This window comes from Fringilla coelebs (assembly GCF_963513975.1).
Source record: "Fringilla coelebs genome assembly, chromosome: 9".
Lineage (NCBI taxonomy): Eukaryota > Metazoa > Chordata > Aves > Passeriformes > Fringillidae > Fringilla > Fringilla coelebs.
Genome location: NC_140067.1, coordinates 27,711,575 through 27,732,743, shown reverse-complemented (window position 1 = coordinate 27,732,743; position 21,169 = coordinate 27,711,575). Strand labels below are relative to the sequence as shown.

At 39.4% G+C, this 21,169-nt stretch overlaps 1 protein-coding gene across 2 annotated transcripts in view; it reads right to left on the bottom strand.

Annotated features, from left to right (window-relative positions):
- Nucleotides 1–10,993: 10,993 nt before the first annotated feature.
- Nucleotides 10,994–21,169, bottom strand: part of RALGPS2 (Ral GEF with PH domain and SH3 binding motif 2) — a 111,010-nt gene continuing 100,834 nt past the window's right edge. The window contains exons 17-19 of one of the 2 annotated variants that reach the window (XM_084211888.1): nucleotides 16,329–16,434; nucleotides 15,042–15,133; nucleotides 10,994–13,271 (exon numbers count right to left, since the gene is read on the bottom strand). In XM_084211888.1, coding sequence (XP_084068014.1) covers nucleotides 13,242–13,271; nucleotides 15,042–15,133; nucleotides 16,329–16,434 — 228 coding nt within the window. In that variant the 3' untranslated portion in view covers nucleotides 10,994–13,241. The remainder of the gene's footprint in view (nucleotides 13,272–15,041; nucleotides 15,134–16,328; nucleotides 16,435–21,169) is intronic. The other variant, XM_084211887.1, reaches the window with a different exon arrangement.

The window sequence follows — 21,169 nt, the reverse complement described above, 5'->3', positions numbered from 1 at the left end:
CCAGAAACAATTTTTCTTTTTCTGTGTGATCCAGAAAGCATTTGGCAATCTCTTTTGGATGAAAGCTACATCAAGGAAAAAAAAATCATTTTGTACTCAAGTATCAGATTCTCAGGAGTCTGAGAGTGCTAACTAAGATCAACTAAGTGCTAAACTTGATTTTTTTTTTTTTTCATTTAGGATCAGTAACATTTCTTACAATGCTGGAAAACACAGGTACCAATGGTCCTACTGAGAACTGCTGCAGGCTGATGCAGCTGTTAACTCTGGTGGCAACAGAAAAATAGACTTTATTCTGTTCCCTGGGTGTCTGGACTGGTTCTGCCTAAAAAGCTGCTATGGAGCAGATGGAAGGGGCAGGTTTTGAAGCAGGCTGGAAGATAAGGAGTAGAAGGATCCCCAAAAGCAGCCCTGATGGAAGCCTGGCAGAGCCAGGCACTTCCTTGAGGGCTAGGGGAAGGAAAGAGAGAGAAGCACAAGTCTGAGGTACTAGTGAGAGTTTCCCAACTTTTTTAATGCACATCTATTATTGGACACATTTCAGCAGAAAAGAAATTGCTTAAAAAAAACCACAATAAAATGAGAAACAGCCTTTGTGTATTGGGATGAGACACCTCTTCCTAAACCAGGCTTCCCAGCAGAAAATAACCACATTTATTCCAATGTCTAGCAGCATACATTGGATTTAAGTTGACAGAAATAAAGAAGTTTTATCCCCCCACAAGTTGACTGCTATAGCAATTTTCATCTAAAGCAGCAGCAGATTACCAGGACAAACATACTCACAGGGATTTCCTTTCAAAAATCACTCTAAGACAAACATATTTAGTGGCAGAAGGGAAAAAAGCTCACTAGTCACACCAGCAAAGTACTATTTCCATTTAAAATGAAGAGCGTGGCAGCTCCAGTTTAATGGAAATTAAAGTGTGTTGGCACTGTCAACTTACTGTAAACCACTTGAAAGCTTTGTTTAATTTTTAATTTAAAAAATAATACAGGAGCAGGACATACTGTCAATACTTTTCCAGATCCAATCCCACTTTCCATGTGTGCTAATGGAACCCTTACAGTTCTCGATTCACATGACTTCAATTTGAGTTACCACAAGAAATGTGTTATGACTTCAAATCTTCAGCCTGATCTTTTAGGGAAAATTAAAAGAGCATTTTTCTGTAGCTTGTAACTAATTATAAGGTTAATAGTACAAAATATCTGTTTTCCATTCATCCTTAATATACTCTTTAATAATCTGTTCTGATTAATCTTTAATACCAACAAAGGAACAAGAGCCCAGCTTTGGAGAAACTTATCAGTTTATTTTCAGCACAGCTGAGACCCCCGTGATTTAAATTAGGATAAACAAAGGCTCAGAGGCATTTGAAACCTCAGATTCTTTGATGTTAAGATGTCATAATGTGAATTCTCATCTTGCAAATTCAGATTCTGATAGAAGGGTGTGACCAAAGGAAACTCTGGGCTACTCTCACTAAGTGGCAGGTTTCAGAGTTGCACCATTCTGGCCCTGCAGTACAACGGGACTCAGTATTTTGTACTAATAAATTATTTTCAAAAGAACTTTTAGAAGATTGGTTTTGCTTTGATATTTAACAGTCTGAGACTGTTCATAAGAGACCAGAGCTCAGAGAAGCCTTCTCACATTGCCAAGCTGTGCCTCGTGGCACTGCAGACACCTAACTAAAAGTGGCATTTCTCCCATGACCCGATTAAGCCCCACAAAACCCCCCACACTTATGGGTTTGCTCCCCACTGTTCCTTTGAGAAGCTGTAACAGAAACTTGCCCTCCTTGCTGGTGTGAAACCTATCTTATATCTACAGCTAGATTATACAAATTTGCTGCTCAGGTGACAATATTCTCTTATTTTAGATGTTGCTTTTCCATTTCTTGCGCTCCAGGATATGCGTAAGGAGCAGCGCCGAGTTTCACAATGTGGGAATAACACATTTTTGAAATACTAAAGTGAATTAGGAAGCAGATTTAAAACAGTAACTAAAAATATGAAGTGTTGAGTTTGCCTAAACTGCTCTTTTAAAGAGCCATGAGAAATTAAAATTCATCTACTTACCAACATTCAAAACAGCATTGACTTATTCCAATTTGTTATTTCCTTGCCAGCAGCAGATTTTTACTTTAATCTTACTGCCTATTACATTTTCATTGCATATCTTTGACACTGAAGGAACAAATGCTGGGTTGATATTATCAGAGCATTCGATGTCATTATCTAACTAGAAGTGACAGGCAGCACAATATATTAAAGAACTCTTGCTTAACTAAAGGACTGGATGAGCTCAAGCTGAAGCAGTCTGATGCATCCCAAAAGTCTCCTTTGGAAGTTCTTGCTTGGCAAGAGGCATGTTCATGCATGGCAGGAGGGAAAACCCCCCCCATATTTGCTTGTTTACATTCAGCACTGAAAAAGCAGCACTTCGAGGATCAAATGGCAACACAAAGCACTGAGTTAGAGAAAATAATAAATGTATAAGCCTTGCAGGATTTGTGACCTGCTTTTACTCTTGAAAAGGATCAGAATATGGGGATGAATTGAGAGTTTTGCATACTTTCCCTTTTAAACTTGGACCTAATAAATAGTTTTTCCTTACTGTTTTATTTGAATAAACTATTTTACTCATATTTTCCCTGGCACTTTCATGCAGACAGAATGGCAAGAGGAACACAGAGCTACCCCTTCTGAGACTGGCAGGAGACTGAGCAGGAGCAGTGGGCTCAGTCACCCAAATGCATCATTAACCTTGGGAGCATTACTGATGAGCTATTGGAAACCCTTCAGCTCAGTGAGCTTTGTCTAGAGAATTGTTTTTATTTTTGAGACTTTAAGCTTCTTTGAGTGTAAGAGATGGTTCTGTCTGCACACAGCCTCACAAAATCCCTGAGGTTCCACATCCAGACACCCCCCTACAGCCCTGGCACTACCAGGATTTAAATGATTTACCTTGCTCTGAATTTTTCTTGGGCTGTCTGACACACAGAGCAAGGTCACTGATGGGCTCTACCTCCACACATCATCAGTGTCAAAAAGTGATTTAAATCAGGGTAGCTGATGGATTTTGGCTAGGAGCACCAGAGCAGACCTGCTCTGACAAGTTCTTGATTATTTGATGCATTTATGACCCATTGGAAAGTGCACTGGATATCATTCTGTTAGTGCTGCACAATGAACACAACATTTACTTCTCTGCTGTGCCTCAGTTTCTCCACTGCAGCACAAGGACAGGATGATACCATTTCCCTCCCTGGAAGGCACTCAGACTGATGGATGAATCCCATGGCAAGAGCAAACATGAACTGCTTGCTGATGTTCTGAACTGGGCAGTAAGGCATTCTTGAGGAACAGCTTCCCCTGGAATCTTATAACCAACAAGGTACTGAATTTTTCGGCTTTGATTTGGTCAAATGGGACTGGAAGCAGAGCAGCACAACAGAGAGGATTTAAGCAAGATGCTGTTTAGTAAATATTCATCAGACACCAGAGCAGCAAGCATGGTGTATCCATGTACAATGGCTAGGAGACAGATAACCAAAATGGCCATCTGTCCTGAAATAGTTTCCTCATTCCATTTAAGGTCTCCTAAGGAACCTCACAAATGTCCTTCAGAACCTGGAGGAGCCCACAAGAGAGATGGAGAGAGACTGTTCACAAGGGTGTGGAGTGACAGGACAAGGGAGATCAGCTTCAAACTGGTAAGGGGGCAGGGCTGGATAGGATACTGGGAGGAAATCCTTCCCTGTGAGGGTGGGGAGCCCTGGCACAGGTTGCCCAGAGAGGCTGTGGCTGTCCCTGGATCCCTGGCAGTGTCCAAGGCCAGGCTGGACAGGGCTTGGAGCAACCTGGAATACTGGAAGGTGTCCCTGCCCATGGCAGGGGGTGGAATGAGATGAGTTTTAAGGTCCCTTCCAATCCAAACCATTCTGTGATTCTATGAAATTAAATGCAAAGTTGTGTGCAAGAACCCTGTGTGTCACTGACATTGCATGAACTATTTTAACTCCTAAAGTAATCATATACAGATGTCTCTGATGAGATGGGAACCAAGATTTAACACAGAGTCTGGGGTATATTTCACATTGGCTCTGTGCTGGTGTGCTCATACCACATTCCTTCTGCTCTTTATCATCTTACAGCTTTTCTTCAAAGAAACCAAAAGATTTGCAGGAACATTTTCACTATTGAGCCATTATCCTATTGAATGACCTTGAGAAAATGAAACTGTAAACCTTTCAGTACACAGAAGTCATTAGAAGTCAGAACTTACTTACCTGGCTAAAACTTCACACACTGCATGTTTACTCCTTCCTCTGAAGCCTCTGATACAGGTGTCAGGTACAGGGAATTAGAACAAAGGCAGCACTGGTGTAACAACATAGAATTTAACACTGATGGAGACCTGATTACTGAGGTGAGAGTGACTCAGGGTTGGTAACTCCTATACACAGTATTTTGGATATGTAATTCTAATCAGAAGTTCATAAAATGCCAACATCAAATATCCCCAAATCAAAAAATTATAATAGATCATAATTAGCCCATTTTGACTGTCATGCTTTGAGTAAGTCTTAGATTCATGTTTATACTCATTAAAGAGAATCCTGCTGTTCCAGCACCAAGGACTCAGGGTTTGCACTTGCTTTTCCCAGCTCTACCATGACACATTACTGAGCTACTCACACCACCATCAGTTTGTCTCTGAGCCACTGCTTTGGGACTGCTCCTGAAAGAGGGAATGGCTCCCTCCTCTCATGAGCTGTTTCATATTCCAGTCACTCTGGAACACTGCAGCAGATCTGCAGAGTCAGGCAGTGAGAAACACAGGCCACAGTTTACCCTTGGCTGTCTCGTGCCATCTCCAACAAGCAATGCTTTGGTTAAAGGTTTAGCTGCTCTGTTATTTGATCTTAGAACAATTCAGCTCCTTATCCCTTTTCCACAATGAAAGTGATACATTTTCCTACCTGAAAAGAAAATGAAAGAGAGATTAGCACTTTGCTACTGGCTGTGTTCTTGTATGAGGTTTCTCTTTAGCTTAATAAATGGCTTGGACTCACTTTGTATTTTGAAACACATAAACCCCACACTTTTTTAACCTGAAAAAAAAATGCTTTTATTTTGCTCTTTGCAGATCTCCTTTGAGCAGGCCCTTTCCAATGTTTTAGAATTCAAACAAAACATCTTATATGCTGGAATTATTCATCAGGTGCTTGACATGCTCTATCACACTATACACATCATAGAAAAAACACTTCTCTTACAGAGCAAGATAAAGACATTCAGTAAAGGCAAGTTTTGCACAGTCTTTTGTACCAGCTCAGGGAGACAAGTAGAAGGTTTTATTTTGGATCTGCATTTTGTCCTTAAGCATGAAATTGAACTAAAAATGAGCAACTGAATGAAGCAAAGATAAATATTACCCATGTAAGGATGCATGCTTCAGTATTAATGCTCAATTAAAGCAAAAACCGAATAAAACTAAGAAAAACATTACTCACAATTTAGAAGCTTGGATTCAATCTTCTGTATTCAATTTATTTGTTGATATAAAAACCATAACCCTGCTCTGTTCTGTGAAAGCATGCAGGCTATGCCAAAACAGTATCATCTGTTTACATCTGGCTGTCTTCTGCTCACATTTTTGTTACCTAACATTCTCACTTACAAAAACTCATATTAAAAAAGAGGAAAAGATCATCTTCTTCCAGCTGGGTTATTTCTTAGTTCTGTGGTCTGGTTTCTCTGTTTTTCCCACAGATGTGAATCCCTCCCACAGCACTGTGGCTTCTTCCCATGCAAAAGGAAAAAAAAAGGCAAACTGGAGATGAAATTACAAAACCAAGGCAATTTCAATTCTTTCATATCTTACAGTTTCAAAAAGAACATTCAGTTGGTGGGTTCAGCATACACACCTAGGGAAAGAGCAGAAATGTATCTGGAATGAAAATCATTCCAGTTGGGAAGCAAGGAAGGCATCAGGTGCCTTTCCCCCACCTCTCTTCTCATTCTGTGGATTTGGAGGCCATCTCCAAATGTAAACAGCAGCCTGAGAGGCAAGAACATAGGGAAAGAGGCAAAAGGAGTCCTTGACATGGAAAAAAGATAAAATTAAGAAATACACCAAAGACTGTCACTCCAGCCACTTCTATCAAGCTCTGCAGAGCTGCTACAGCCTTTCAGTACCTAAAGGCAAAGGAAAACCCGACTGACAAAATCAAAGACGAAGACAGAGCCTGACTTGGAATCTTTGCTGTGGTCAGAGATGCAGTTCAAAGAGTCTTTTCTAAGGAGGATCTGAACCAAGAACCTCTTTGCTCTGTGCCTCCCACCTTGCAGAGTGTGGAGTCAGCTTTTGAGTTAATAAAGCAGCTTACCTGGAAATGTTTGCTATGAAATAAGCATCTTTCAGAAGAAGAGAGAAGAGAGAAGAGAAAAGAGAGAGAAGGTCACCAGCTCATTAATTTTGTATTTCTTTTCACACTATTGAGCAGAAAGCATTTCTCAAACTCAGTAATCTGGAAATAAGAAAAAGGAGGGGGTTACAAAAATCTACTTTATTCCTTCTCTCTTTGTAAATACATTTGAAATGAAGGGTTCCATTAAGGAGAAAAGGTGAAGGAGCCCAAGGCTCACATTCTGACAAGCATTTCACAGCATTTCCCCCAGGGCTGTATGATCAGTAAGGCTTCACAGCATTACAAAGGCACAGAGAGTAGGGAAGCAACACCAAACAAAGAGCTAAGGAAATACAAGGCTTTGCATGCTATTCATTCATTCTTCATTTTCCATTTATCTTCCATGTAGTTGCTCCTTAAGAGCCAATCTGCCTGATGACTGCTTTCAGTGAGTTTAAATTTACCACAGCTTTAAGTATAGAAACAACAGACAAAAAAAATCTGATAAACTACCAAGGAGAGAAAAACCACATCATTTAACAGAAAGATCTCTGAGACCAGACATACATCTCTTCAATGAACTGTACTTCCCTGCTAGTCTTTAGATTTCTTTTGCACCAGTGGACAATGGTATCTTTACATGCTTCATTTCAAAGGTTCATTGAAAAATGCCACTAAAATTCCAGCTGATCTCAGCACCATTCCCAAAGACAGTCAGATTCCACCTAGCTGGAGTTTGGATGCAGTTTTTTAAATGAGAAATTAAAACTTCAGACACAGGCCATCTTTTAAATCATTTATTTCAGTAGGAAAGATTTTTGAAACCTGTTCTTAAATTCACTTTAACTAGCTTATGCAAACACACAATTTTCACACACACACACAGAACAAAGTATTAAAAAAGGTGAAGGAAGAGGCCTGAGGACAGCCAAACTGCACATCACTCAGAGAGATCATAGTGCAATCCCTCCATCCCTGGAATGCCTCAGCCAGCAGGGAACATTACAAATGGCTTGTGTTTACTGCATGACACCTTGATCCCCCTTCCAGTGATGGCTGGTCCTTACAGGATTATTATAAAACACATCTATGTTTCCTGGTGCTTCTCCCACTCCAGTACAGTAGTTTTTGAATGGATACATTCCTGCACACAAGGAGCCAGAAGTGCCAGTAAACCAGGCACCCCAGAACCCTTTATTTCAACTTTGAACTGATTTATACTGCTTGTCTGCTTTGCAGTTTCAGCTGTGAACAGCTTTGGAATGGTAAGAAATTACTTCAGCAAACACACATGAAGGCCAGAACCCACCCAAATAAAGAGAAATAATAATAATCAAACACACAAAGGAAACAGAGTATTTATGGTGGTTTTAGTCACTCAAGAGTAAGACCAGGCTACCAGCCAGAACCGTGCCATGATCTGCAGGAACTTGCATTTCATTACATTTTATACACCTTCTTTCTTTTCCTTAGCAACTCAGTAACTTGGAGAAAACTTGTCAGCTCAGCTCTGCAACAGCCAGAGCTACACCAAGTAATTTGTATTTTCTCTTCTGACTTTTCTGCTCTCTTTGAGTATTCTTAGAAAGAGCAAGATTAATTTTCAAATTAGCCTTCCAACATCTGAATTTATAAAAAGACTATAGTAAAACTGCTGTGTTTTTATAAGGATATATTCCAGGAAAACAAATATTTACTTGCTTAAGAACAACACATTCTTTCTTCCATTTCCCTTTCCAAAGCTTCTGAAGTCTTTGCTGCTAAAACAGTCTCTAGCAGTTGTTTCAGTGAAGGACAGTGCTCCCTACACAGTGCTAGCACTAGAAATACAACATACAAAATTGAGCTTTTGGGATATGAAGAAAAAGATTTAGCTAAGCCTGCTCTTTCCCCAAACAGTTTTTTCCTGTGGTGTTTATTTATAACATAAAGCTTGCAAGATAAATTGTCTCCTAAGAATGCTCCTCAGTGTTTACATCAAAGTGGGACAGACAAAAAGCAAGCTCCTCTCTAATAATGTGAGCTCCTGAGCTCATGTGGTCTAGACCATGACTTGGACTATGTTCTTCACTCCCCCCCCTCCCCCCACTAAATCTATTCAAGAGACATACCAAAATAAAAATAAGTTAATTTTTAAGAGGTCTGAGCTACTTCTGATAAAAGCTGAACAAGGCCAAGCTACCAAAAACCTCTGCATTTTTTCCTAAAAAGAGGCTATTCAAATCCAGAAATAATACTAAAGCAACTCAAGCCACAGCTATTTTACACTGACCAAAACAAGTGACTGCTGCAGAAATGCAGTGGCTGTCAGGAATGTCACCTCTTGGAACATGGAGGACACAGCCTGCAAGTCTGCCATGGTGGGACTCACCACTGAAATAAAGGAATTGGTCTTCAAGTTGATAATAAGGCACTGACAGAAGTCTTGCTCCAATCCAAGCACTCACCCTCTTCAAGCACTACAAATCACAATGATGGTTTTTAAAAGAAGGGATAACCCCTAGCAAAGAATTCCATGTCCACTCCTACAGATCCTTTTGATGGCAACTTTCCCAAGCCAAAGCACCTTATGAGCAAGCTGCTTTTAGAGAAAAATTAAAGGAAAAGGCTAATATTAAAGAATAATAAAAGAACTTTCACAGCTGTCTCCTTGTAGGATGAACAGATAATTCACTGATGTGATTTAGTAGCAGTCTTGGGGTTTTGATGCTGCAGAAGGCAGCACTAACAGCTGTCCATGAATAAGGTTGGAACTACCAGTCTTGGTGAGTTAGAATACCAAACAATTTAAAAGGACAAGTAATGAAGAAAAAGGCCACTGACAGAGCCAGAAGAAAAAGCATCCCATGTTTTTTACCTTCATTTGGACAATATTTGTTAGAGTTAATCAAAACCATAAGATCAACTTGCCTTTTGTCAAAAGAGACCTCTGCTTCTCACGTGCCCCAGCAGCACAAAAACCTGCAACTGCTTCTGCTGGGAGAGAGAGATCTGCTGTCACCATGTGTTAGGTCTGATACCAATAGAGGAGGGCTAGTGTTGAAAATACAGAAATGCAAATACAGGAGGCTGATGTTGCAAGAAGCATTAAATTTTATTAATTTATTCCTAGTGAGGAGTAGATAACTAATAAAACCCTGCTGTGTTTTTTTATGCTTCCTTTTGTTTCCAGTATGTTTTGCAATGTGCATGATTCTCTAAACATGATTTTAAAGCAGGGCACTAAAGCTCATTCATTAAGTATTTAGGTGACTCATTTAGTATTTGTGCCTATAATGTGCACCTAAATACTTATTGAATCATAAAAGCTTGAGTAATACTCCTCTGGCATAAAACAGACATCTAAAAATGAAAAAGTGTCTGAGATGAGCTATGTTTATTCAAACTACTAGAATGTTTTAAAAATAAAGTTATAAAAATTATTTGCTTTCTAAGGGCACTGGAATAGAAATGAGGTTTGAAAATCCTAGCCAAAAATAGCTGAGATTAATTAGATAAAAGTTAAGACTAAGCAGTGCAGTGTTATATATTTTTAATGCAATGCACCAATTTCATAAACCAGACATTCCCTGTTGCTTAATCTTTCCCAAATCTTTTAGTTTAGCTAAAAGGCTGGTTATCAGTCAGCAGATAATTAATATTCATATCTGAAGTCTTGCTAGAAGAGCTAAATAATTTTTGCTCAAATACAGCCAAAACAAGGAATTGCAAAGGGCATCTTTAGCTTCAAAATCAAAACATTAAGGGATAAAGTGACAAATACTAGCTGAAGTGATTCAGCACCTATTAACAAGATAAACAGAGCAAGACATTAAAAAAGAACATCAAAGAGAAACTGCCAACTGTCTGAAGCAGTCTGGATGACAGCCTTACCTGAATACCATGAGCTTGCTGCTCTCCTTGTTTTCTCAGCAATACTTTCAGTTATTTTACTTTTTAACTCCTTTTTTTTTAAAAAAAAAAGAGCATTAGTACATTCTTTACAGTGTGTCATTTAACTTATTTAACTTGTCTGAGTCTTTCCACAGCTCAGCTGAGGCAGCCTTCCCTGAGGGAGCAAACCCAGCACCTCTTTCTGAGCACCATTTATCTCAAGCTCTAGAAATGTGTTTGTGTAGGACTACGTGGCCATAAACAAAGGGAAAGTACTCAACTTCTCACTGTGACAAGTGCCAAAAATACTTCCTGTGTTGCCATTACTCACTCCAGTTATTCTGGCTATCCATTTAAAGAAACTCCTCCCATAATATCCAATCTCTCCCACAAAAACCCAGCAGGTCTGAGGGCAGAAAACAAGGAAGAGTAGGAGGCCCAAGGACAATGAAAGCTGGTAACAGCAATTCATTAAAGGATGATTTGTGAATTCTTTTCCCCACCATCCTCCTACCATAAAAACCTAAGTGAAAACAGCTGGAAAAATGCAAAAATCCAGTAAGAAATGACAGGTCCTGACCTGGCTCTGTCCTTAGCAAAGCTGAGGGCTGTCAGGCTGTGGCTCCCAGTTGCATGTTTCCTTTCACTAACAAAAGAACAGACACAGTTATGCTGCAATGAACTGAGAATAGCTTATTTAAAAATTCAAAATCCACAGGCTATTAGCCACAATGCTTAAAAAAAGGGCACAAATTGTTAAAAAAGCCCAAACACTTTATCATTGAGAAGAAACACACATTAGGTAAGTCTGAAAATGGAAAAAACCAAACTCAAGTTGTGCGAAGTCAACTAAAGTAACACTGCTGGCTGTAGGATGTTGTCTTTACTATACACCCAAAGTGGGTAAACCTGGGAGATGTGTGAATTGCAGAGGGATTCAGCACAAGCAACACCTTCCCAAAATTCATGACTTCAGAACAGACTTCATTCCCCATATAAAAAACAGCAACAAAAGAACTGCAAGGGGAGCCAAATTCTCATAGTCCTTGTGGTGCAATTCCAACAGAAGCATCCTTCTGCTGTGTTTCTTTCTACCAAGAGCCAATTCACAACATTTCTTGGAAACATAAACCACCCTATTACCCTTTACATTACCAAGTGGTTGGGGTTTTTGTGTTTTGTTTTGTTTACTGTGAGACTGGATTACCCTTCTTTTTGCCTGCCAGAAATCAAAAATTAATCATTTCCATTACACGATTAATTTGACTCTGGAAAAAAACCCCCTCAAATGTGAATTTATAGGCTTCTACTCAGATGCAATAAACAAACTATACATTTTCAAAATAACAACTACTAGTAGAAACCTTTATTAGATAGTCAGAGAACTCTGAAACAGACTGGTAGGTAGCTTGTTTCTGCTTAAAAAGGAGAATTCATGGTGGAATCTGCAAGCATATTTACGGTCACTAAACCACAATGTCAATGGAACAGTTACTACTTTTTCACAGACTTCAAAGCTCCAATATCAGAGTCATATTTTGGACAATGTTTCCTTGCTTTACAAAGATCATGTTTTTGAAGATTAAAGCAAGACCAATCATCCAGGAAACTAGGTGACGTCAAGGAAACCCCAATAAAGCAAGAATCAAAGTCTTAAGCATCAAACACACACATAAAGCACAGCTCCCTTTTTACAACCATTATGTTTTTCTCTGTGAGTAATTTCAGTGACCAAGAATGATTCCCGTCAAGGATGGAATTTTGATGGCCCCACATCTTTTCTCTCCTTAGGTTATCCTACCTTCTAATAAATTAGTTAATTGCCTGAAGATCAAAAGAGCTTCTGTATGTAAGGTCTGCTTTAGGCCATGTTATCAACACCACACAACGTCAACTACTTTGACCGAGACAGATACTAAAATCAATTATTGCCAAATGAGAACATGAAAGCTTGAAATTGTGCCTCTATCTTTTTAAAATGTCCATCTGAAGTGATATTATGAAACACCACACACTAACAGTGGTCCCTAACTGATAATTAGCAGACACCCAAAGTCAAACATCTCAGTGAGCTGTACCCAGGTGTTGGTGTTTTGTCATTCAGCTTTTCTGTGCAGGACAGTCACAGGCACAGAAACACACGGGATGAAAACACTCAGTTCTGACCCAACAGTGCTTTCAGTTTTGTCTCATGCACACACCCCCCCTGACTGCCCCAAACATGTGTTTTTCACCAGGAATTAGGGCTAAACGTACCAAAGTGATTTTTGGCTCAGCTCTGTGCCCCTGTTGGAGTCTGGCTCCCATACAGGACCAAGGTTTGCAAGCTCAGTGCTGCTCTGAACTTGCAGTTGTGTTGCACTTCTTACAGGTCTGAGAGAAATAACACTGCTCCAGGCCATGTGCCTGGGACAAGCTCCCCTCCAGGACTCCTGGGATGGCCTAAACAACATCTCCAGAACATGTAGTACCTTTTACCTGGTTCATACACAGCTTTTGATACAACTCTTAAATACCAGTTTACCTGTTTTCTTAAGAATGCCTAAAAAGGTGAGTTATTTTCAAAATTAGTATAAAGTTAAAAGAAACTCAAAACTAGCTACAATCTATTTAACTCAAGCACAGCACCGCCAGAAGTTTCACACACACTATTTGGTGTTTCTTGTTGTTTTTCCTTTCACTCTTTAAGGCAGTGGTTTCCACAGGTCAGTTCTCAGAACATAATGAAGCATGGTCCATGGCAATTCATGTTGCAACTCCATTTTTAATTTGGGGGACTCCACTCCCCAACCTTTAGTGGTTTTGTTCAGGGCTCCAGAGTTCAGAGATTGAGTTGACAGGTTCTGTTCTGGCACAGAATAGAGCTGGCACATTTTTTCATTAGGACCTTGTTCTCAATTATGAGATGGTTCAAATTGTCCTTTTTTATTGTTTTGAATTTGCTTGTTATTCAAAGGTCATCAAGTTGGCAGGAACCTGAAAACAAAAACATAAATGATAGAAGAATTTACTTCAGGTAGTAGCTACTTGCATTCAACTATTTCACAGACTAGATACCTTGTTGAAATGCACATCATTCTGTCTTCAAAAAAAGGGAGAAGGAATGCAACTATCATCCAGCAGGAAAAATATACTTAGAGCTGCAGAAACCCCAGTTATAATAAAAATGTTAAACTCCTGTGAGGGGTACAGTTTTCTTATATGGCTGTAGAACTTCTTAATTTTGAAGACATTTAAGATTTGTCATCAAAAGAACCTTAACATGATAAATCTCAGCTCTGCTAGACAAGGAGAACCCTCTCACCTGAGTCCCAGCTAGAAAATTCTTGGCAGATCAGGGATTGATGTAGGTCCCTTAGTCTTTTTAAGATTAATTTTAAAAAAATGAGGCATAAACGCTCGTTTGGGTTTTTCCCATAGCAAACCTGAATGCAGATATCACTCCCTTTCATGAAGATTATTGCAATATTTTAGTTTATATCCCCATTTTCCCTCCATCAGGAATCTGTCTGACACCAACATCTCTCATTCAGTCAGGTTATTAAAGAGCCACCACATTCCTGACAACTGTCAATAAATGGCTTGGTCAGATATGAATCAAGCATTTCTTGCTCTGCATTTACCATTTTCCTGTAGAAGCAAGAATGCTCAACTGGACTAAAGCTGCACCATTCGAATCACACAAATAGTATTTATTAAAATAGTTCTTACTATTATTCAGCTATTACTATTAAACAGACTACATGTTTCTATTCCATTGAAAACACATCTGAACATCCAGTTTTTCTAAGGCAGTTACACTGTTAACAGTAATAAACAGTATTGCCAGCCCTTACTGAACCAGAGCTGTCTTTTGAGGACAGTTTTTCACCACTTACTTGCAAACTCTTTGCCACTATTTGCTACCTTCCCCACTTTCTCCAGCCAGGAACACAATTTCTCTCCTTTGCACTGTCTCAAATACCTTCACAGGAGCTTCTGCAACCCTCCTTACTTCTTAAGATCTCTCTCAGAGGCAGAATTGAACAAGAAAGCACAGAAGGATCAGGAAAAGCCTTTTTGTTTCCCCTTGAAATTCAGTAGGATTTCTGCTCTGGGAACTCCATAAACAAATGGGCAAAGAGAACAAAGAGTTCAGGGAGACAAAGTAACTTAAAAAAGATTTTGTTGGTGAAAAAGGTCAGGAAAAATTTATACAACAACTGCATTTAATAGGGGTTGGAGTCTTATCTTCCCTTTTGATTAATAGAAAATGCTACTTTTGCTTTCAAAGACTGGAAAATGTACCATGGGCTGAACTACTTTCTGTACATTTTAGGAACTCAAAATACAAACACAGCAGAAAATATGTATGCCCATGACCTGAAAAAAGGCACTTCAGGAGAGTTATCTGGAGTTTATATTGAATGCTGCAGTTTACAGCTTTTTATATAATTGCGCAATAGCCTTTTTCAAATGGGCAAGACAAAAACACTGCACTCAGATATTTCAGAGCATTCCTTGCACTTCCCCACTTGCTTTAAATTAGTTTAAGGTAGCCCCAGATCTTTCCTCAATTACTCCAGAAGCTCTGAGGACTTGTTTGCAAAGGACCAAACAGAAAAGCCAAGGCAAATCCATCATCATGTGAAAGGGGTGGAGAGGCTGCTCAGGGAACACAGAGCCCTCAGTAACAGCTTGGTCACCTTGAAGATCCATCACTTCTGAGCTCTTTAAAAACATTCTTTTTCACTGCTTTGCTCTCACCTGTTGTCTGTTGCTTTGGCAGGCAGCACTCAGGTGTTTGAACCAGAGCATTGCATTCATTCTGTTTCCAGCTTGAAATTTATATGAATTTCCTAAGAAAGAGAAAAAAAAATGATGAAGAAACATAAACAGTGGTCCTTTTTAAACACTTTTTAAACACAATCCTACCCATATTTGTACATCTAAATTGAAATATTATGAGAAGATTTACTAATAAATGGTCCATATAACTCTACACTTTGTCTGGAATAGGTGCAATTGCTTGACCTATTGAAGAGAAATTTCAGCCAGCCTCTTCCTTTCCAACATTCTGGATTTCAACTAATGCCTGCCTCAACTAGGAAAGAACAAAATATCCCTTAAAACAGAAGAGGTTTTGTTCACTGCCATTACTGTAACTGGTCTATAATATCATGATATTTTTAACAAAGTGCAAAGTATCACTGAAATGCACCCTGGAAAGCTACATTTGAAAATATCTAAAAATCACTCCTAAATGTATTGATATGTTTCAGACCAGTATTTTCAGCGGCTGGAGTTACACAGGGCTTGTTTGGGTTCAGGAAGGTCAAGTATTACAAAAACATTTCAGATTGCTGTTGCAGAGTTTAAGCTGACAAGCACTCACAATTTATACTTCAAATCAGCAGTTCTAGGAGAGATATTTGGAAATAAAATGTACTAAGACCTGAAGCAGACAAAGCAATAAATAATTTTAAGCTCCTTTATCAGAACTTCTAAAAAAGTTCCTTCTGCACAATTTGAAGTGCTATGGAAAAAATAACATTTTCTTCAGAGTTTCAGCTGAAAGCAGCCACTGTGTTGGAGTAATGGACATCCACAGGCTTCTCCACATAACAGTCAAGATCTCTGAGGGCCTTTTTCCTGGTAATAGCACCACATTTGAACAGATGGTTTGGGTTTTGGTTTTCACTTGGAGAAAATGGACTGCTCAAGCAGCTAGTCTTAGCTGAATCTTTTTTTTTTTTAATTGTTACTTAGATTTCACACATGTAAAAATGCCTCTAAGTGTTCTAAATATATTTTAAAAGAATACAGATGAACACTTCCAATTAAAATCACATCTGGGGTTGTTATGAGTTTGGAGAGTTCTTACAACTCAGTGAAGACTCTAAGGATTCTCCATGGGCTGTTGCTCCCACAGCATTCTAAAGGAGAAGATGACATGTTGGAGAACAGCTGAAACTGGCAGGATGTCACCTTTCACCTGCTGGTTTAGTGGCTGACAAATGACCTCAGCAAAGAAAATGTTTATTCTGTGCTTACCCTTCTCAGAATCAGTCAATAAGAAGAGATCTGGATGCTCAGGGTCATCTGCCATCATCACCATCCAGCCCACCACTGAGACACTCTTACTTGGTGTGGATTTGAACTGGAAACACAAACAAGGGGGAAAATGGAATTAAAACAAGAGGCCAGATCTGCCCAGAACAAGCACCCAGCAGGGCACTTCCTCTCACTGTTAAAGAGTGGGTAACTTCAAATAAAGCAGAGCACAAGATTAAGAAAATTAACAAAGGTTATATGAAATCAGTGCAAACAGAATTTAAGACAATAGATTCAAAACAAAAGGAATATCACAATCTGCAAAAGCTTGTTAGACATGGAATCTGCACTGCATGATTACAGCAGCATTCCTCACCACATTACTTCATATTGCAACGTACAGTATAGTTCCAAAGCATATTAAAAAATGCAAAACTATTCCCTCCACTGTTCACAAACAGAAGAATTGAACTTGCCTGCTACAGCTATTCACAGTTAGCATGCAGGAATTATTATAGCACTCTAATTACACATAACATGAGTCCTGGGGACAAGATAACACAACTGTGTATTTAAATATGATGACCTGATGAAATAAATGGATGAAGTGAGGATGTAAATTCAATAAACAAGTGCCCAAAAATGGGCAGTCATGCTCATTTATCAACAAGATGCTCAAAATGATGGTGTTTTCCTGTTCCAGCTGTTGTTCACAGATTGACAGGTAACTTAGGCCTAAGCACAATACTTGTGTTTGCTACACCAGTCCCTTTCCTGACAGCTCCTTGACCTCACTCTTTTTCATTCACCTGGTCACAGTATTATTTTCTTCTCATGCTTCTCTCAGTCCCAGGCTCTACTCACCCATTCAATCCCACTTATCTAAAACATAAGCCTCCTTTCTCCCTGACCTTCATTTTACCTATTGATAGACCCACCCAATTCCCTTCTCCTTGCTTGCTCAGGCAGTCCCATCCACACCCCAGCTCCTAATTCATTCAGTTCTCTCATCTTTGGCTGCCAGCTCTCCTCTTCCCATGTCCTTGGGTCCAACAGAGACTCCTCCATCAATCCCTGCACTCTCACCCTCTGCAGTGCTTTACCCAAACTTCTCTGCCCAGAAAGTCTAATTCTGCTGTATGCTCATCCTCATCAGATGCATCCTCCTCCTATCCTGTGAATCCCAATCCCAACCTCTTTATTAACACATCAATTTTGATGTCTCTTTAATTGCATTATTAGAAACAATAAAACATCCTTGAGATTGTTGTGGCTTGAAGTCATTAAAATTAATCTATAGCTCTAAAATACTTTTATTTTTCATGCTAATGCGTCGTGTCAACCCACTACATAATGCCACAAGGCAGATGCACAACATTAAGCATCAAGTTACTTTTGTTTATTTTAGACTAGTGCTTTAGTATTACAATCCTGGAACTCTGGTTCAGCCAAGGAAAGAGTTACTGGTAATAAGCTTGAAGGTAACATGAGCAAAGTAAGAATTTATAAGAATGTTCTGTGCATGGGGATACAGTTGCTTTATAAATAAAACTCCACTGCAAGTTTAATGTCAATTATTCAAATCTCTGCCACAGATTAACTGAAGACCTGGAAGGTCACAGAATCATCACAAAATTACAGAATGTTTTGGGTTGGAAGGGACATTAAGGATCATCTCATTCAATCCCTCTGCCACAGGCAGGGACACCTTTCTCTAGGCCAGGTTGCTCCAAGCCCTGTCCAACCTGGCCTTGAACACTTCCAGGGACGTGGCAGCCACAGCTGCTCTGGGTATCCTGTGCCAGGGCCTCAGCACCCTCACAGGGAGGAATTTCTCCCTAATATCCCATCTAACCCTGGGCAGCCATTGTCTAGGGAAGATTATCTGTCTGGGACTTGCACAACTGGCTGCATTTTAAACCCTAGTTTACAATCCATTAGAACTTGGAATGAACAAATGTTAGAACAGAAGCTGAAAGAAGAATTATTTAAACCAAGTTCAAAATAGTTTAAGAGTTCAGGCTCTTTGTATACACACACTAAAGTTAAGTAACTCAGAGTTACAGATGTGGTAAAGCCTCCAAAGAGGAGCAGGTAAATTATAAAGCTCTATCAGATAAGATTTCATTACAGTGAGGGCTGTAATTCCTTTTCAAATAGAAACTGAAATTTCTTTGAGAAAGGATTAAATAATGTCAGTCTGAAGTAAAAATTATGGCATTTTATCTGAAAGAAGTAATAAAGACAAGGAAAGAGAATAAAGGATACAGCTCATGATTCTTTCAAAAAAAATGAAGTGCATATAAAAGATTTGTTATGGACTCACTGACAACACTGCCTCATCAAAAAGTATGATGACACAACTAAAAAGGGACCTATAAAATGCAAACTTCTAAGTAGTCCTAAAGCATTAATAGGTCTATTTCACAGAGGTGGAAATTTGAGTCACAAAGCAGTTTTAATGGATTATAGATCAAAATGTACCTTTTGAACAACACTTATTTCTAGAATTTCATAGAAACAGCACATTGGGCTTTCCTATCTTGGTTGTATATCCCAACAGGTATCCAGTATGTGACACTGCCATGCAATCCAAACTGCTAGAGCTCCCTGCCTTTTCACTCCAAACCATCAGTTAATCATGGTGCTTCTCCATAAAATGAAAAGCTCCACACAAGGAAAGTGTTTTCTGCCAGCATCAATCCATCATCTCTAGAAACACATGTCAGCCTTCCATCCCTGTGCTCAGCTGGATTTGTATTCCATGTTTACACAGTCCCCAGGGCAGCTCATTCTCTGCTGATGAACAGAGCCTTGCTAACAGCAAGTCTGCTTTGTTAACATGAAGGGAATGAAAGCTTCATTGTAATTTAATGTTCCTGGTTCCTATTTGCTTTTTGTAATACAGACCATTGGAATGACTCTTATTATACACATGGAAAACTGCACAGCTCTGGCATTAGGCTTCACATAATTGATTTTTGCTGTTGTTGTTGTTGTTCTGAGCTCAAAGGCTTTTACAAGTAAATCTTTGAATCAAAAACTCTGAATATGTGAACAGACTTTTCACTCCAACATTTTGGCACCTACAAATCTCCTTCTTCACATCTCCTGTTGAGATTCTACAGATTTATAATATTCAAATAATTTTGTTGGTGGTTGAACATCCTTCCCAGAATGACAGCATTCTTCATCAGGGTATTTCAGTGAAAGTGCCTGAGCCACAATTACCAGGTTTTCTACCCCACAAATAAATCGATCTAATTTTGATTATAGCATGCAATGGAAGGCTTAGAACTAACCAGGGTTTGTGCTCAAGCATGAAGCATAAAAAGTCTCTGTTGCTTTTCAAGCACCTACAAACAGAAGAATCTCTCATGTATGCTATGTTGTCACAGAAATTGGCAAGGCTCTCAGTCCAATCACTATAAACAGTAATTTTGCAGGTGTATTCACATTTTTCAAAGTGCTTATTTGAAGTCTAAGTTCAAGTGGCTATTCTTACTGTTGCACCTTTCTAAATGTGCACAAGTGCTGCAGTTTTTCACTCTCTGAGTTCCATTTCAGCATACAAGATAAAACCATTGTCCACACATTCCTCTCAGATTGTGCTGTACTACGTTTCTGGGCTCTCAAGTTCACATGCTTATTTATAGACAATTCTCCATTCCTGCAGTAATAATTGAAACCTGTTCACTTTTTAAACTCAATGCTGATTTTATGTTGTTACTCTTAGGAGATGCAGCACACAATAGTGGATGCACTCCTTGGCCTTTGACCACAGGCAGAAGAGCTGGCTTGTCTGCGTCTAAAAGGGAGGGGATTTCTTGCCCCTTTTGCTGAAATTACTCTGGGATTTTTATGAGGTAATTTTCCAAAGAGGCTGGCTATTATAAGCCTGGAAGAGCTTTGAGTGTAGATGCATTCCAAGCTGCCTGGAGCAATTGCAGCAGCAGAATGGTCAAAAGCATGCCTGTAATCAAGACACGTTTACCATGAGAGCTCCAGCCAGGAAACTTTATATAGCAGACTGAGCCTTTTGTTGCCAGCGTTCCTTTCCATGTCACAGAGGGCTTGAGAAAGGAAGCAGAAAAGACAGATGTTTAAATGGCTCCAGAAGATGCTTGGAATATTTTGCTGAGGTAAATCTCCGATGTATCAAACTCTGAAAAAGAAACCTGCTTCAAAGTAGATGGCATCATCCTTTTTATCTGGGAAGTAAACAACCCCAAAGCCTAAATCTAGCCTTGGATCTCTTCAATTTGCAGAGTGAACCTCTTGGGAGTATCACTGGACAGTGTCTGGAGCATTTACTCATGCTCTACCTATCTAGGGATGACTGACCATCTGCAGTTCATTCTCTCCTGATTAACTTTTCCTGAAAACGCAACCAAACGTGAACTGAAGCATGACCCTCGACAAGTCACCTCCACAGACTCCAGAACCAAAGCTGAGGCTCTGCACAATAAATCTGTAGTGAAATGGATGGAAACCTAAGTCATCAATAGGCAGGCTCAAAGAACAACACAGGCAGGGCAGCTGAACAAGTTACTGACCACCTATTATTAGCCTGTTTAATGAACTGGAATCCATCAACCAATCCCTCTATCTCAACAGCAGTTACCAGGTTTCCCACCCTAATTTCAACATAAAAGTCATGCCCTGTGATATAACAACCTCTGAAGCAGAGGTTTGCTGTGACTACTCACTGCAAACTATTTGTTTAAATAAAAGACAACCCAAACTGTAGTAAATAGTTATTACAATAGATAAAGCTCAACTGCACCTGGGAAACCAAATCAAGAGACTGAGCTCCACAACAGGCTTGGCATCCACAAACA